At 42.3% G+C, this 18,698-nt stretch overlaps 1 protein-coding gene across 4 annotated transcripts in view; it reads right to left on the bottom strand.

Moving 5' to 3' along the window:
* Positions 1-261: 261 nt before the first annotated feature.
* LOC126336586 (organic cation transporter protein-like) overlaps positions 262-18,698 on the bottom strand; it is an 80,666-nt gene continuing 62,229 nt past the window's right edge. For all 4 annotated transcript variants that reach the window (XM_050000465.1, XM_050000448.1, XM_050000471.1 and 1 more), the window contains 3 exons: positions 1,647-1,828; positions 1,385-1,521; positions 262-488 (listed from right to left, as the gene is read on the bottom strand). In XM_050000465.1, coding sequence (XP_049856422.1) covers positions 413-488; positions 1,385-1,521; positions 1,647-1,828 — 395 coding nt within the window. In that variant the 3' untranslated portion in view covers positions 262-412. The remainder of the gene's footprint in view (positions 489-1,384; positions 1,522-1,646; positions 1,829-18,698) is intronic.

The following is an 18,698-nucleotide window of genomic DNA, read 5'->3' on the forward strand; positions in this document are numbered from 1 at the left end:
TGAATTCATGTTTGTTTAAATATATTATCTTGAAGAACAACAATTTGAATATCTGTATCACACCACACTTGTTTAAAGTTTTGTCCCATCTGTGTGTCTGATGTACAAATGCAGAAATCAGCCTAGTATTTGCTGGCATGTATTTTAAAAAACAGTGAATCAAAAACACATGTAGTGGCCAGAGAGCCATACCATCCTAGATAAGAGTCACATCCTAGTAAGTAAATCGGATCATATAGCAGCGGAACTAGAAATGAGGGATTATAGCACAAATAAAAGTTTTATTATGCAGTAGCTTAATAAAATCACATAAACTGTTATTAACAACATTGAATACAAAATGGAAATGTATATTTAATTTCTCAATATCCACTAAAAACTGGTAACAAATTCACATTCCTTTTTTTCCCTTTCAGCTGTCAATTTTAATTGGAGTTCTTGATTCACTCATAACAACACCATTATTTTCTTCTGCTCTGTGGAAGTCCCTGCAAAGCAAAATAAACACACACTGAGAGGTCAATACTGCTTGTACAAATTACCATATTAAGTTATTTTACTACAATGATAAAAATGCTCAGAACACCCGTGGTCTCCAACTAACAATATATTAAAATATTCCTACAATATCTATAACTAGAGAAATAAATTTTATTATCTCTATGATATTAAAATTATGTTTACTTGTTTATTCTTGAACATTGACTGTTTTGCACATATTGTATTTTTAACAGCAGTTTTGAGATGCTGAGTGATGCTTCTGAAAAAAACACTGTCAGTCAAACTTGGTCAGCAACATAGGGCACCTTATTCTTAATCTTCATTTAGAAAACTATAGTTACAGTTTGGAAAAAAATCTCCATGTTCTGTGAAACTGAACTTGCGACTGGGCAAAAACTGCTGACAACTAATGTCAGAAATGGGAAAGTTAATGATTGTGGACCTTTTAGTTGGCCTGTACAATGAATTCATTAAACTGTTCTAAGTCTTAATTGGAATAACCAGATGAGTGTGATATAACTCTCATTCTTGCTGAGTATGAGTTACATGTTTTAGCCACTACTCCAACTATTTGTTGTAGAGAGAGAAGACAACAATCCTAGTAATAGCACAATTAAATTGCGTGTTTTATGTCTTATATATAATAATAGTACATAATACATGGCTTAAGAAAGTAAGTAAAGTGTGTTCAGCTATAATGTCAGTAATCAGAACATCAACAGTAGTTGATGGGCTTCATCTTGGTATTACATTGATCTGCATACAGATTAACTTGTTATTTTCAATGTAACTTTCTAATGTTGCCTCTCCTTTTCTTTAGAATGGTCTTTCATTAACGATAAAAAAACCCTAAGTTTTGGATTGTCCACAACAATTAACTCACCGACCAAATCTCTCTCCCTCCTCTATGGTGTCTGGCAGTTTCCTTCCCATTGTTTCTGGGAGAACTAGAGCCATCAAACCTCCCATCAGTGCCAAAGAACCAAATATTAGCAATGGAAAAGGTTGCCAGTACTCAGCCTGTCACAGAAACAATTTATATTATTTCAAAAAATACATGAAAATGTTTTCAGATGTAAATAATTCTTTATTTTACAAACATTTTAAACAGATTTGCTTAATTATACAACAGCTGAATTACATACTAGAAGATTGATGTACGGTGCTGATATGCCTCCTACTCGGGCACATGTTGAACTAGCCCCAAGTGCAACATTGCGTATTACAGTTGGAAACTGCTCAGTAGAAAAGACATAGACTGTGCCATAAGATGCTGTAATGGCCAATTTTCCAGTCATAGCCAGCAGGATCATCAACCAAGACATTCCTGTGAGAGAGAGTTTTTAAATGCCTTTTTTATTTAAGCAAATGGACATACCTTAGTTATTCCATGAGGCACCCCTTGAAGAATATCTATCGCACACATACACACACAACAAAAAATTATTTTGTTCACTTCACTCACTTGTTCACATGAATATATTTGTTAATACTAATAATTAGTACTGCACATTGGGGTATGCATATGAACTAAACATAATGCTAGCTTATGCGTTTCAGTTCCAAACAAAATCTTATATTGTCCCTTAAACCTTCTTATATGCAAATAAAAACCAAACAAGAATAGCCTGGCCAAATACAAAGTACACAAGATGGAAGAAAATTAGAAACAATGCAGTTTATTCCCAAGATTAATAAAATTATGGAAACAATATTTATTTTGTTTTCCTCACATAAATAATAAGAGTCAAAAGAAGTGGCATGCCAATGGTTGTAAAAAGGAAAACAAGAAGAGAATCACAGTGGAGATCTGATGGTCATGAAATTTAAAAATTTTTGTTCCTATTTGTACATTTTCTCAGGGGCTCACTTTTCTTGGATGTATATGCTTCTTGGTTTACTGTGCTACATGTCTGACTATTCACACATTTCAAATAGTTTGCCAATAGTTGCAATGTGTCCTATTCTGCTATTAGTTATTATTATTATTATTATTACTAATTAGTGTTTATTGAACTATTTCTCAAACCCCTCATCCTTCCTCCCCCCCTCCCCCAAAGAAAAAGAAAAACAACAAAAGTGCTGGCAGCAGTCTTACATGCGCTATCAGCTGCTTATTGCTCATTTCAGATGTTTCATAACCTCTCTGCTATTCCAATCAGCCGCTTTTAAGAAATCCATATCCTTCATTGTTTTTCTGTTTTCTGTTCAATGGTGAATTTTTCATTCTCTGTCTTGTTGCTGTTTATTTACTCCTTTCAAATGTTACAATATAGTTGTATAGTCTTGATATCTCTTTGTTTACACAATGCACTAACGCTACTTAGGCCAACATCAAAATATCAAAATTACAAACTGCATTCAGATTATGCTGGGCCATTGAGAGTTAGGCAGAAAGAAAACAGGAACAGCTTATAGAAAAGGGCTTGATAATTGCTTTTAGTTTTAACGATGATAAAATTAAAAGTACTGGATGTATTTATTGTTAATATATTACAACATTAGCTTTATAAGTTTGGAATCTTGGAGTACAAATTTATTTATTTACATATTTTTCTTTTTATACCACAGTCGCAACGGACAACAGTATTGCTGTGGACTGTGAGTTGAAATGGAAACAGCATATTAATTCCATATGCAAGTAACTCAACTGTGCCACAGTCATAACAAAGAAATTATTGCAACATACAGACAATTAGCTTCTGTGGACAATATACCACAGACTCTATGAACCATGCAAGCATATCTACAGTATGGAAATCATTGTGGCACAACTCAAAATTCAGGAAACAAAAAGTGTGTTCATGTTACAAACAAAGCTAATACAATCACTTTAAGAAGAAGGTGTTCTGAAACAGGCAGATACTGCTTCAAAAATTCAGGCATCTCAATTTTTACAACTTCGTTCACATATAAAACAATAATATACATCACATATGACAGCTCAGAGCAGATTACATTTGTTAGTGTACACACTTGCAACACATGAAGGAAGAATGAGATAAAAAGCATACCCCATTGACTGACAGTTCTTGGAAAAGGACCTCAGGACTCTGTTACCATAAAAAGTCTGCCTAAAACATGCATAACAGTATACATGACACTAACTTTACAAAGAAACTAAAAGACTATCTGGTGAAAAAATATTTTTAGATTGTTAAAAACAGCCCATTAACTTAAAATTGCAATTATCGATATTTATAATGAATAATGCTTGATAATGTAACCAAATGATTACTCCATGGAAAATAAGTGGCAATGAATATTTTCTGTTTTTACTGTGTACAGTCACTATGCTCAGTGTAATCCTACAGGATCAAATAAAATTCAGTTCAATATCAGAAACTACAAATTGTATCTAGGAATTAAAACTGGAATGATCCATACTATGACATTTAATATTGTGAATTAAAACTGAAGTGTGTCAAAGTATACCTTTTAAAATAATAAGACAATATTTCTGGGCAGTAATTACTTACAGGAGAAATATCATTAATGTCAGCAGACACAAATAAAAGAACATGCACATCAAGTGGCTCCCTCTCATCTTCTGATCTGAGTGACTTTCCTTTCCTTTCTTACCTTCTGTGATCTACCCCTCTCTCCTCCCTAAGGAAGGAACTATTACTTCTAAAAGCTACACTTTCATATGTGTCTATCGGCAGTAAAGACATTTCCCCCTGAAGATAAGTGCTGGTCAACAATTTTCTCTCATAGTTTTACAGTTTTCACAAGAGAATTTTCCTTTTGATGAAACTGTATGTTTTTCCTTTGAAGTCAAAACAGAAATCAATATTGCAGACACAGATGAAAATTGGGAATAACTGAGAGTAAGAAATTATAGTTGAGAAAGAAGGCTCACATGAAACATGCAATGTAAAAACAACAAAAGGGAACATGATATAAACAAAAGTTCATTGTGGGGAATTTTATAATAATGACTGATTGTAACAAATTTCCCACACATTTTGGTGATAATAGTAATGCAAACAGTAATACTCTTTATTTGCCCATAGTAATTTGGACATTTTCATTTTTTGTACATTTATAGAATCATTCTACAAATGTAATGGACATGTACAGAAATAGTTCACAAATACAACAATATTGCTAATGCATTTTACTAATTTCCGTGTGTACTATTACGTGGTACCATTCTGTTTACTGAATGACATGTTGATAGTTATCACAACCAACAAGTCGTGTGTGTAATTGTGTCCAATTTATGGCTGAGATGAATGTGTACACAGTCGAATATCTTGTTTTTAATTATGAGACAGAAGAGAGAGAGTGAAACTATCATATAGGCTTCTTCTGAGTTGAGTACCATGACACATGTCTGCAGTAGCAAACCCAATTACAGAGGAAGTTCACAACATTATTGGATGTGTTCTGCACAATCACCGTGACTGCCAGTAATAGTGTATGTTCCTTCCACTGCATATGTTAAAAGACATGGGAAAACACTGGTGAATCAGTTGCAGAATTACTTTCTTACCAGTTCTGTGTTGTTTACCAGCCATGACTGGACAGACTGCGTCAAGATTAATTACATATATACATTTTTAAAAAATATTCCCAAAATTAAGACATTTATACTTAATAGAAACAATATTTGGTTGTCCATTCACTTTGGTCACTATTAAAGAATTCACCAATGGAGTACAATGGGCGTTCTTTCAGGTTCTGTGGTACTCTCCTTCTGAATGTTCCTAGCAGCAGGGATTGCACTTCTTGAGGCAGTGAGTTGAACATCTTTAGGACAACCACTGGAAAGCTGTCTTGTGTTCCTGTCAGTCGACACCTGGGTATTTCGATGCTCCTCTTGTTATGGGTATTGTGATTGTGTATATCTTGTCTCATGCTGCATGCTGAAGACTCCTTGGTTTTCTTTCACACTGATGAGACATAAGAACACATACTGGCTGAAGACTGTCATAATTCCTAACTGCTTGAATATAGGCCTGCAATGCTCCTGTCTTTTGCTTGATGTGATTATTCTGAGAGCTTTTTTCTGTACAATTAGCACATCCTTACAACCTGCAGAATGTACCAATAACAGCAGGCCATAATTGACGTGGCTATGGAATAGGGCATAATTTACTGTTATGAGATATTGGTCACTCAATACACCTTTTAACCTCCTCAGAAGATATATTACATGGGAGAGCTTGGAGCACATGTTCACTGTGTGTTCATTCATTGTTAGTTTCCTGTCTATCATAAAGCCCAACAGTTTGACAGCCTCCATATTATCATGGCATCCGATGTTGTTAAGGGTGCATAACAGATGTTGTGTTTTTTCTTCATTCATTTTCATTTTATTTTTGATGAGCCATTCTTTAATGTTTTGGAAGAGTACATCTGTTTCTGGTAGTGATTCTGCAGCAGTTCTTCCTTTGGCAAAAAGGTTGATGTCATCAGCAAACCATAACATGTTGTTGTTATAACCCTATGACGGACCCTTGGGGTACTCCATATTCCAGCTTTGGTTCTTATGTTGCTCCATGAATTGATACCATTTGTCTCCGGTTTTCCAGATAAGACTGAAAAGTTGGCAGAACAACACCTCCGACACCGTAACACTTCAATTTATTGTGCAGTATCTTGTGGGAATGCATTCAAATGCTTTGCTAAGATCACAGAATGTCAGTGCCACACTTTCTCTGTCTTCGAATCCTTGCCTTATTTTTCTGGTTAAGTCCAGTGTTGCTGTAAACATTGACTTTCCCTTGTGAAAACCATGCTGTGTGTACTGGAAGAGCTTATTTACTTCAAAATAATTCTGTAACTGGAGTTTCATAACAGACTCCATAACTTTAGCTAGAATAGGAATGATAGAAATTGGTCTGTAGCTGGGCACTTCACACGGGTCACTTTTTTTGTAGACTGGTACTGTGTGTGCTACTTTAAGAAATTTTGGGAGGACACCAGAGGATAAGCATTTGTTAATTGCTATAGATAATGGTTGAGCAAGCTCTAGAATAATTTTCTTCAGCGTTGTGCAAGACATACCATAGATATCTTCACTCTCTGAGTTCTTGTATCCAGTTTTCAAAAGTGCTACTGGTTATGTTTCTCATGTGACTTGTGGGGACTAAGCCTGAGTCAGGTATTTCATTAATAGTATCTTTCACTATTCTAACAAAGTACTGATTAAAGGCGTCAGGGCTACTGGAATTTAAGGCTGAGATGGGCTTTTTTCTGCACTCGTTTACCAGATTCCAAGCTGTTTTGCATGGATTGTGAGCCTCTTCAATGAACCTGTCATTGTATCTCTTTTTTGCTTCCTCCACTTGCTTTCTGTAAATTTGTTTGGCTCTTACATAGTTACAATGAAGCAGGTCTCTAGATGGGAGATCTCTAGCTGCTTTCATCAGCATAATGCATTTTAATTTGTTTAGCTCAGGGGTACACCACATCTTCCCTGTAGTAGGTTTGTCCCTTCCTTTAGCTTTGCCTGTAGAATACTTGGATTTCTGGAAATAAATTATCAAATTTAGCTTTTAATGATTGTAACAGACAATCGAATGAGGCACTGGCCCCATTCCTGCAATTTTTTGCTGCCAGTTTACACTTGACAGGGCTATTTTAAGGTCATTTAGTCTTTTTTATTTTATGATCCTTTTACTAAATGTGCACTCCATGTGCATACTGGGGGGAGTCATTCCAGATGTGGAAAGGGTCCTTCCAGGTGCCATGAAGGGCACAGGGTGCACCCATCTGCAGGTGGTCGCTCATGTCGGCACCAATGATGTGTGTCGCCATGGATCTGAGGAAATCCTCTCTGGCTTCCGGCGGCTATCTGATTTGGTGAAGACTGCCAGTCTCGCTAGCGGGATGAAAGCAGAGCCCACCATCTGCAGCATCATTGACAGGACTAACTGCAGACCTTTGGTACAGAGCCGAGCGGAGGGTCTGAATCAGAGGCTGAGACGGTTCTGCGACCGTATGGGCTGCAGATTCCTCGACTTGTGGCAAAGGGTGGTGGAGTTTCGGGTTTCGCTGGATAGGTCAGGAGCCCACTACACGCAGCAAGTGGCTACACAGGTAGCAGGGTTGTGTGGTGTGGACTGGACAGTTTTTTTAGGTTAGATGGCCTCGGGCAAGTACAGAAAGGGCAACAACCTCAAAGGGCGCGGGGCAAAGTCAGGACATAGGGGACCAAGCAGCAATCGGTATTGTAATTGTAAACTGTCGAAGCTGCATTGGTAAAGTACCGCTGATAGAAAGCACCGAAGCTGAAATCATTATAGGCACAGAAAGCTGGCTGAAGCCAGAGATAAATTCTGCTGAAATTTTTACAAAGGCACAGACGGTGTTTAGAAAGGATAGATTGCATGCAACCGGTAGTGGCGTGTTTGTCACTGTTAGTAGTAGTTCATCCTATAGTGAAGTAGAAGTGGATAGTTCCTGTGAATTATTATGGGTGGAGGTTAGACTCAACAATCGAGGTAGGTAAATAAGTGGCTCCTTTTACTGACCTCCCGACTCAGCAGCACTAGTGGCAGAACAACCGAGAGAAATAATTTGGAATACATTTCACATAAATGTTCTCAGCATGTCTTAGGTGGAGATTTCAATTTACCAGATATAGACTGGGACACTCAAATGTTTAGGACGGGTGGTAGGGACATTATACTGAGTGCACTATCCGAAAATTACCTCGAGCAATTAAACAGAGAACTGACTCATGGAGATAACATCTTGAACCTACTGATAACAAACAGACCCAAACTTCTCGACTCTGTAAGTGCAGAACAGGGAATCAGTGATCATAAGGCCGTTGCAGCATCCATGAATATGGAAGTTAATACGATTATAAAAAAAAGGGAGGAAGGTTTATCTGTTTAGCAAGAGTAATAGAAGGCAGATTTCAGACTACCTAACAGATCAAAATGAAAATTTCTGTTCCGGCACTGACAATGTTCAGTGTTTATGGAAAAAGTTCAAGGCAATCGTAAAATGCATTTTAGACAGGTACGTGCTGAGTAAAACTGTGAGGGACGGGAAAAACCCACCTCGGTTCAACAACAAAGTTAGGAAACTACTGTGAAAGCAAAGAGAGCTTCACTCCAAGTTTAAACACAGCCAAAACCTCTCAGACAAACAGAAGCTAAACAATGTCAAAGTTAGCGTAAGGAGGGCTATGCGTGAAGCGTTCAGTGAATTCGAAAGTAAAATTCTATGTACTGACTCGACAGAAAATCCTAGGAAGTTCTGGTCTTATGTTAAATCAGTAAGTGGCTCGAAACAGCATATCCAGACACTCCGGCATGATGATGGCATTGAAACAGCGGATGACACACGTAAAGCTGAAATACTAAACACCTTTTTCCAAAGCTGTTTCACAGAGGAAGACCGCACTGCAGTTTCTTCTCTAAATCCTCGCACAAACGAAAAAATGGCTGACATCAAAATAAGTGTCCAAGGAATAGAAAAGCAATTGGAATCACTCAACAGAGGTAAGTCCACTGGACCTGACAGGATACCAATTCGATTCTACACAGATTACGCGAAAGAACTTGCCCCCCTTCTACCAGCCATGTACCTCAAGTCTCTAGAGGAATGGAAGGTTCCAAATGATTGGAAAAGACCACAGGTAGTCCCAGTCTTCAAGAAGGGTCGTCGAGCAGATGCGCAAAATTATAGACCTATATCATTGACATCAATCTGCTGTAGAATTTTAGAACATGTTTTTTGCTCGAGTATCATGTTGTTTTTGGAAACCCAGAATCTACTCTGTAGGAATCAACATGGATACTGGAAATAGTGATTGCGTGAGACCCAACTCGCTTTATTTGTTCGTGAGACCAAGAAAATATTAGATACAGGGTCCCAGGTAGATGCTATTTTCCTTGACTTCCAGAAGGCATTCGATACAGTTTTGCACTGTCACCTGATACACAAGGTAAGAGCCTAAGGAATATCAGACCAGCTGTGTGGCTGAATTGAAAAGTTTTTAGCAAAAATAACACAGCATGTTGTTATCAATGGAGAGACGTCTACAGACGTTAAAGTAACCTCTGGCGTGCCACAGGGGAGTGTTATGGGACCATTGCTTTTCACGATATATATAAATGACCTAGTAGATAGTATTGGAAGTTCCATGCGGCTTTTCGCGGATGATGCTGTAGTATACAGAGAAGTTGCAGCGTTAGAAAATTGTAGCAAAATGCAGGAAGATCTGCAGCGGATAGGCACTTGGTGCAGGGAGTGGCAACTGACCCTTAACATAGACAAATGTAATGTATTGCAAATACATAGAAAGAAGGATCCTTTATTGTATGATTATATGATAGCGGAACAAACACTGGTAGCAGTTACTTCTGTAAAATATCAGGGAGTATGCGTGCGGAACGATTTGAAGTGGAATGATCATATAAAATTAATTGTTGGTAAGGCGGGTACCAGGTTGAGATTCATTGGGAGAGTCCTTAGGAAATGTAGTCCATCAACAAAGGAGGTGGCTTACAAAACACTCATTCGACCTATACTTGAGTATTACTCATCAGTGTGGGATCCGTACCAGATCGGGTTGACGGAGCAGATAGAGAAGATCCAAAGGACAGCAGCACGTTTCGTCACAGGGTTATTTGGTAACTGTGATGGCATTACGGAGATGTTTAGCAAACTCAAGTGGCAGACTCTGCAAGAGAGGTGCTCTGCATCGCGGTGTACCTTGCTTGCCAGGCTTCGAGAGGGTGCGTTTCTGGATGAGGTATCCAATATATTGCTTCCCCCTACTTATACCTCCCGAGGAGATCAAGAATGTAAAATTAGAGAGATTCAAGTGTGCACGGAGGCTTTCAGACAGTCATTCTTCCCGCAATCCATACGCAACTGGAACAGAAAAGGGAGGTAATGACAGTGGCACGTAAAGTGCCCTCCACCACACACTGTTGGGTGGCTTGCGGAGTACAAATGTAGATGTAGATGAACTGGAGTAAAAAGGTATATGCAGGAACTTCAACGGCTCCTGATATGACTCAAGCATTTCATACTTACATCCATTACTAATGCACTATGGTCAGCAATCATTGGTTCAACTACATTGATATTATAGTCCCAGATATTGAGGTTAGTGATAACTGTGTCTAGGCAGGCATCACCTCTTGGCAGTTGGTTTGCAACAAACAGCCCATAGCTATTTATCAAAGTCATGAAGACTCTCTCTTTAGTGCTCCCATCACCTATATGTATGTTGAAATCTCCACACAGTGCAATTTTAGATTTAGGATGTGTTAGGTAGGACAAAAAGGTTTCCATTTGTGCAATAAAGTTATCTAAATTATCTTGAATATATTACATTTCTGTTCTGATAATGGAAATTCCAAGATAGAAGCTGTAAACAAAAAAGGGGAAAGGCAACAACTCAACTGCAGCTGATAGATGTGTGGTACATAGACATGGAAAACAACATATAAGGTGTCTTTATCATTGTACTGAGCTAACGCACTTTTTCCTTGTTGAGTACAATTTCAAGTAAGAACAATTTATCAGAATATATATATATATATAGAAAGAAACTTCCACATGGGAAAAATATATTAAAAACAAAGATTCCAAGACTTACCAAGCGGGAAAGCGCCGGCAGACAGGCACATGAACAAAACACACAAACACACACACAAAATTACTAGCTTTCGCAACCGATGGTTGCTTCTTCAAGAAGGAGAGGGAAAGACGAAAGGATGTGGGTTTTAAGGGAGAGGGTAAGGAGTCATTCCAATCCCGGGAGCGGAAAGACTTCCCTTAGGGGAAAAAAAGGACAGGTGTACACTCGCACACACACACACACACATCCATCCGCACATACACAGACACAAGCAGACATATTTAAAGGCAAAGAGTAAGGGCAGAGATGTCAGTCGAGGCGGAAGTACAGAGGCAAAGAAGTTGTTGCAAGACAGGTGAGGTATGAGCGGCGGCAACTTCAAATTAGCGGTGGTTGAGGCCTGGCGGATATCGAGAAGAGAGGATATACTGAAGGGCAAGTTCCCATCTCCAGAGTTCGGATAGGTTGGTGTTGGTGGGAAGTATCCAGATAACTCGGATGGTGTAACACTGTGCCAAGATGTGCTGGCCGTGCATCAAGGCATGTTTAGCCACAGGGTGATCCTCATTACCAACAAACACTGTCTGCCTGTGTCCATTCATGTGAATGGACAGTTTGTTGCTGGTCATTCCCACATAGAAAGCGTCACAGTGCAGGCAAGTCAGTTGGTAAATCACGTGGGTGCTTTCACACGTGGCTCTCCCTTTGATCGTGTACACCTTCCGGGTTACAGGACTGGAGTACGTGGTGGTGGGAGGGTGCATAGGACAGGTTTTACACCGGGGGCGGTTGCAAGGGTAGGAGCCAGAGGGTAGGGAAGGTGGTTTGGGGATTTCATAGGGATGAACCAAGAGGTTACGAAGGTTAGGTGGACGGCGGAAAGACACTCTTGGTGGAGTGGGGAGGATTTCATGAAGGATGGATCTCATTTCGGGGCAGGATTTTAGGAAGTCGTATCCCTGCTGGAGAGCCACATTCAAGGTCTGATCCAGTCCCGGGAAGTATCCAGTCACAAGTGGGGCACTTTTGGCGTTCTTCTGTGAGAGGTTCTGGGTTTGAGGGGATGAGGAAGTGGCTCTGGTTATCTGCTTCTGTACCAGGTTGGGAGGGTAGTTGCGGGATGTGAAAGCTGTTTTCAGGTTGTTGGTGTAATGGTCGAGGGATTCAGGACTGTAGCAGATTCGTTTGCCACGAAGGCCTAGGCTGTAGGGAAGGGACCGTTTGATGTGGAATGTGTGGCAGCTGTCATAATGGAGGTACTGTTGCTTGTTGGTGGGTTTGATGTGGACGGATGTGTGCAGCTGGCCATTGGACAGATGGAGGTCAACGTCTAGGAAAGTGGCATGGGATTTGGAGTAGGACCAGGTGAATCTGATGGAACCAAAGGAGTTGAGGTTGGAGAGGAAATTCTGGAGTTGTTCTTCACTGTGAGTCCAGATCATGAAGATGTCATCAATAAATCTGTACCAAACTTTGGGTTGGCAGGCTTGGGTAACCAAGAAGGCTTCCTCTAAGGGACCCATAAATAGGTTGGCATATGAGGGGGCCATCCTGGTACCCATGGCTGTTCCCTTTAATTGTTGGTATGTCTGGCCTTCAAAAGTGAAGAAGTTGTGGGTCAGGATGAAGCTGGCTAAGGTGACGAGGAAAGAGGTTTTAGGTAGGGTGGCAGGTGATCGGCGTGAAAGGAAGTGCTCCATTGCAGCGAGGCCCTGGACGTGCGGGATATTCGTGTATAGGGAAGTGGCATCAATGGTTACAAGGATGGTTTCTGGGGGTAACAGACTGGGTACAGATTCCAGGCGTTCGAGAAAGTGGTTGGTGTCTTTGATGAAGGATGGGAGACTGCATGTAATGGGTTGAAGGTGTTGATCTACGTAGGCAGAGATACGTTCTGTGGGGGCTTGGTAACCAGCTACAATGGGGCGGCCAGGATGTTTGGGTTTGTGAATTTTAGGAAGTAGGTAGAAGGTAGGAGTGCGAGGTGTCGGTGGGGTGAGGAGTTTGATGGAGTCAGGTGAAAGGTTTTGTAGGGGGCCTAAGGTTCTGAGGATTCCTTGAAGCTCCGCCTGGACATCAGGCGGGATAGTGAACCTGCCACGAAGAAAAACAATCCTGATCCCACTCCTAATGATCCAACTCCCCAAGACACTATCCAAATTGAACCCTGCCTGCAACAGTTCCGTCCTCCATCACAGCGGGACCCACCTCCTCTTCCTCAAAATCACCCTCTCCAAACCTTCCAGGAATTTCTCACTTCCAGCCTTGCCTCTCAATCACTCTTGAAAAACCTTAATCCTACTCCCAACATCACCACAGCCGAAGCCCAGGCTATCCATCATCTGAAAGCTGACCGATCCATCATCATTCTTCCGGCTGACAAGGGTTCCACGACTGTGGTACTTGATCGTCGGGAGTATGTGGCTGAGGGACTGCGTCAGCTTTCAGACAACTCTACATACAAAGTTTGCCAAGGTAATCCCATTCCTGATGTCCAGGTGGAGCTTCAAGGAATCCTCAGAACCTTAGGCCCCCTACAAAACCTTTCACCTGACTCCATCAAACTCCTCACCCCACCGACACCTCGCACTCCTACCTTCTACCTACTTCCTAAAATTCACAAACCCAAACATCCTGGCCGCCCCATTGTAGCTGGTTACCAAGCCCCCACAGAACGTATCTCTGCCTACGTAGATCAACACCTTCAACCCATTACATGCAGTCTCCCATCCTTCATCAAAGACACCAACCACTTTCTCGAACGCCTGGAATCCATACCCAGCCTGTTACCCCCGGAAACCATCCTTGTAACCATTGATGCCACTTCCCTATACACGAATATCGCGCACGTCCAGGGCCTCGCTGCAATGGAGCACTTCCTTTCACGCCGATCACCTGCCACCCTACCTAAAACCTCTTTCCTCGTCACCTTAGCCAGCTTCATCCTGACCCACAACTTCTTCACTTTTGAAGGCCAGACATACCAACAATTAAAGGGAACAGCCATGGGTACCAGGATGGCCCCCTCGTATGCCAACCTATTTATGGGTCGCTCAGAGGAAGCCTTCTTGGTTACCCAAGCCTGCCAACCCAAAGTTTGGTACAGATTTATTGATGACATCTTCATGATCTGGACTCACAGTGAAGAACAACTCCAGAATTTCCTCTCCAACCTCAACTCCTTTGGTTCCATCAGATTCACCTGGTCCTACTCCAAATCCCATGCCACTTTCCTAGACGTTGACCTCCATCTGTCCAATGGCCAGCTGCACACATCCGTCCACATCAAACCCACCAACAAGCAACAGTACCTCCATTATGACAGCTGCCACACATTCCACATCAAACGGTCCCTTCCCTACAGCCTAGGCCTTCGTGGCAAACGAATCTGCTACAGTCCTGAATCCCTCGACCATTACACCAACAACCTGAAAACAGCTTTCACATCCCGCAACTACCCTCCCAACCTGGTACAGAAGCAGATAACCAGAGCCACTTCCTCATCCCCTCAAACCCAGAACCTCTCACAGAAGAACGCCAAAAGTGCCCCACTTGTGACAGAATACTTCCCGGGACTGGATCAGACCTTGAATGTGGCTCTCCAGCAGGGATACGACTTCCTAAAATCCTGCCCCGAAATGAGATCCATCCTTCATGAAATCCTCCCCACTCCACCAAGAGTGTCTTTCCGCCGTCCACCTAACCTTCGTAACCTCTTGGTTCATCCCTATGAAATCCCCAAACCACCTTCCCTACCCTCTGGCTCCTACCCTTGCAACCGCCCCCGGTGTAAAACCTGTCCTATGCACCCTCCCACCACCACGTACTCCAGTCCTGTAACCCGGAAGGTGTACACGATCAAAGGGAGAGCCACGTGTGAAAGCACCCACGTGATTTACCAACTGACCTGCCTGCACTGTGACGCTTTCTATGTGGGAATGACCAGCAACAAACTGTCCATTCGCATGAATGGACACAGGCAGACAGTGTTTGTTGGTAATGAGGATCACCCTGTGGCTAAACATGCCTTGATGCACGGCCAGCACATCTTGGCACAGTGTTACACCGTCCAAGTTATCTGGATACCTCCCACCAACACCAACCTATCCGAACTCCGGAGATGGGAACTCGCCTTTCAGTATATCCTCTCTTCTCGATATCCGACAGGCCTCAACCTCCGCTAATTTCAAGTTGCCGCCGCTCATACCTCACCTGTCTTTCAACAACTTCTTTGCCTCTGTACTTCCGCCTCGACTGACATCTCTGCCCTTACTCTTTGCCTTTAAATATGTGTGCTTGTGTCTGTGTATGTGCGGATGGATGTGTGTGTGTGTGTGCGAGTGTACACCTGTCCTTTTTTTCCCCTAAGGGAAGTCTTTCCGCTCCCGGGATTGGAATGACTCCTTACCCTCTCCCTTAAAACCCACATCCTTTCGTCTTTCCCTCTCCTTCCTGAAGAAGCAACCATCGGTTGTGAAAGCTAGTAATTCTGTGTGTGTGTTTGTGTGTTTTGTTCATGTGCCTGTCTGCCGGCGCTTTCCCACTTGGTAAGTCTTGGAATCTTTGTTTTTAATATATATATATATATATATATATATATATATATATATATATATATATATATATATATATATATATATATATATATATATATGTAAAGATTCCAAGACTTACCAAGCGGGAAAGCGCCGGCAGACAGGCACATGAACAAAACACACAAACACACACACAGAATTACGAGCTTTCGCAACTGGCAGTTGCTTCGTCAGGAAGGAAGGAAGGAGAGGGAAAAATGAAAGGGTGTGGGTTTTAAGGGAGAGGGTAAGGAGTCATTCCAATCCCGGATGCGGAAAGACTTCCCTTAGGGGAAAAAAAGGACAGGTATACACTCGCACACACACATATCCATCCGCACATACACAGACACAAGCAGACATATTTAAAGGCAAAGAGTTAAGGGCAGAGATGTCAGTCGAGGCGGAAGTACAGAGGCAAAGAAGTTGTTGAAAGACAGGTGAGGTATGAGCGGCGGCAACTTGAAATTAGCGGAGGTTGAGGCCTGGCGGATATCGAGAAGAGAGGATATACTGAAGGGCGAGTTCCCATCTCCGGAGTTCGGATAGGTTGGTGTTGGTGGGAAGTATCCAGATAACTCGGACGGTGTAACACTGTGCCAAGATGTGCTGGCCGTGCATCAAGGCATGTTTAGCCACAGGGTGATCCTCATTACCAACAAACACTGTCTGCCTGTGTCCATTCATGCGAATGGACAGTTTGTTGCTGGTCATTCCCACATAGAAAGCATCACAGTGCAGGCAGGTCAGTTGGTAAATCACGTGGGTGCTTTCACATGTGGCTCTCCCTTTGCTTGTGTACACCTTCCGGGTTACAGGACTGGAGTAGGTGGTGGTGGGAGGGTGCATAGGACAGGTTTTACATCGGGGGCGGTTGCAAGGGTAGGAGCCAGAGGGTAGGGGAGGTGGTTTGGGGATTTCATAGGGATGAACCAAGAGGTTACGAAGGTTAGGTGGACGGCGGAAAGACACTCTTGGTGGAGTGGGGAGGATTTCATGAAGGATGGATCTCATTTCGGGGCAGGATTTTAGGAAGTCGTATCCCTGCTGGAGAGCCACATTCAAGGTCTGATCCAGTCCTGGGAAGTATTCTGTTACAAGTGGGGCACTTTTGGGGTTCTTCTGTGAGAGGTTCTGGGTTTGAGGGGATGAGGAAGTGGCTCTGGTTATCTGCTTCTGTACCAGGTTGGGAGGGTAGTTGCGGGATGCGAAAGCTGTTTTCAGGTTGTTGGTGTAATGGTCGAGGGATTCAGGACTGGAGCAGATTCGTTTGCCACGAAGGCCTAGGCTGTAGGGAAGGGACCGTTTGATATGGAATGGGTGGCAGCTGTCATAATGGAGGTACTGTTGCTTGTTGGTGGGTTTGATGTGGACGGATGTGTGCAGCTGGCCATTGGACATCCGTCCACATCAAACCCACCAACAAGCAACAGTACCTCCATTATGACAGCTGCCACACATTCCATATCAAACGGTCCCTTCCCTACAGCCTAGGCCTTCGTGGCAAACGAATCTGCTCCAGTCCTGAATCCCTCGACCATTACACCAACAACCTGAAAACAGCTTTCGCATCCCGCAACTACCCTCCCAACCTGGTACAGAAGCAGATAACCAGAGCCACTTCCTCATCCCCTCAAACCCAGAACCTCTCACAGAAGAACCCCAAAAGTGCCCCACTTGTAACAGAATACTTCCCAGGACTGGATCAGACCTTGAATGTGGCTCTCCAGCAGGGATACGACTTCCTAAAATCCTGCCCCGAAATGAGATCCATCCTTCATGAAATCCTCCCCACTCCACCAAGAGTGTCTTTCCGCCGTCCACCTAACCTTCGTAACCTCTTGGTTCATCCCTATGAAATCCCCAAACCACCTCCCCTACCCTCTGGCTCCTACCCTTGCAACCGCCCCCGGTGTAAAACCTGTCCTATGCACCCTCCCACCACCACCTACTCCAGTCCTGTAACCCGGAAGGTGTACACAAGCAAAGGGAGAGCCACATGTGAAAGCACCCACGTGATTTACCAACTGACCTGCCTGCACTGTGATGCTTTCTATGTGGGAATGACCAGCAACAAATTGTCCATTCGCATGAATGGACACAGGCAGACAGTGTTTGTTGGTAATGAGGATCACCCTGTGGCTAAACATGCCTTGATGCACGGCCAGCACATCTTGGCACAGTGTTACACCGTCCGAGTTATCTGGATACTTCCCACCAACACCAACCTATCCGAACTCCGGAGATGGGAACTCGCCCTTCAGTATATCCTCTCTTCTCGATATCCGCCAGGCCTCAACCTCCGCTAATTTCAAGTTGCCGCCGCTCATACCTCACCTGTCTTTCAACAACTTCTTTGCCTCTGTACTTCCGCCTCGACTGACATCTCTGCCCTTAACTCTTTGCCTTTAAATATGTCTGCTTGTGTCTGTGTATGTGCGGATGGATATGTGTGTGTGCGAGTGTATACCTGTCCTTTTTTTCCCCTAAGGGAAGTCTTTCCGCTCCCGGGATTGGAATGACTCCTTACCCTCTCCCTTAAAACCCACACCCTTTCATTTTTCCCTCTCCTTCCTTCCTTCCTGACGAAGCAACTGCCAGTTGCGAAAGCTCGTAATTCTGTGTGTGTGTTTGTGTGTTTTGTTCATGTGCCTGTCTGCCGGCGCTTTCCCGCTTGGTAAGTCTTGGAATCTTTATTTTTAATATATTTTTCCCATGTGGAAGTTTCTTTCTGTTTTATTTACATCGTCATATATATATATATATATATATATATATATATATATATATATATATATATATATATATATATAATTCACAAGCCCTTATGCAACCCGGAACTGCATACTTCTTTCAAGTGTGGCATCAGTAATGAGTTTCATTGAGTGAGATAAACTAGCAGACCCAATGATGCATGTCTATCCTGAAATACATCTACTATGGATTATTTCACTCACATTTGCAATATAGGATTGAGACAAATGGTGGACACGTGAAATTTATATGCATAGGAGCTTCAGACTCCAAAGATTAGATTAGATTAGGTTAGAACTACTTTTCATTCA

Source organism: Schistocerca gregaria, chromosome 1, assembly GCF_023897955.1.
Source record: "Schistocerca gregaria isolate iqSchGreg1 chromosome 1, iqSchGreg1.2, whole genome shotgun sequence".
Taxonomy (NCBI): Eukaryota; Metazoa; Arthropoda; class Insecta; order Orthoptera; family Acrididae; genus Schistocerca; species Schistocerca gregaria.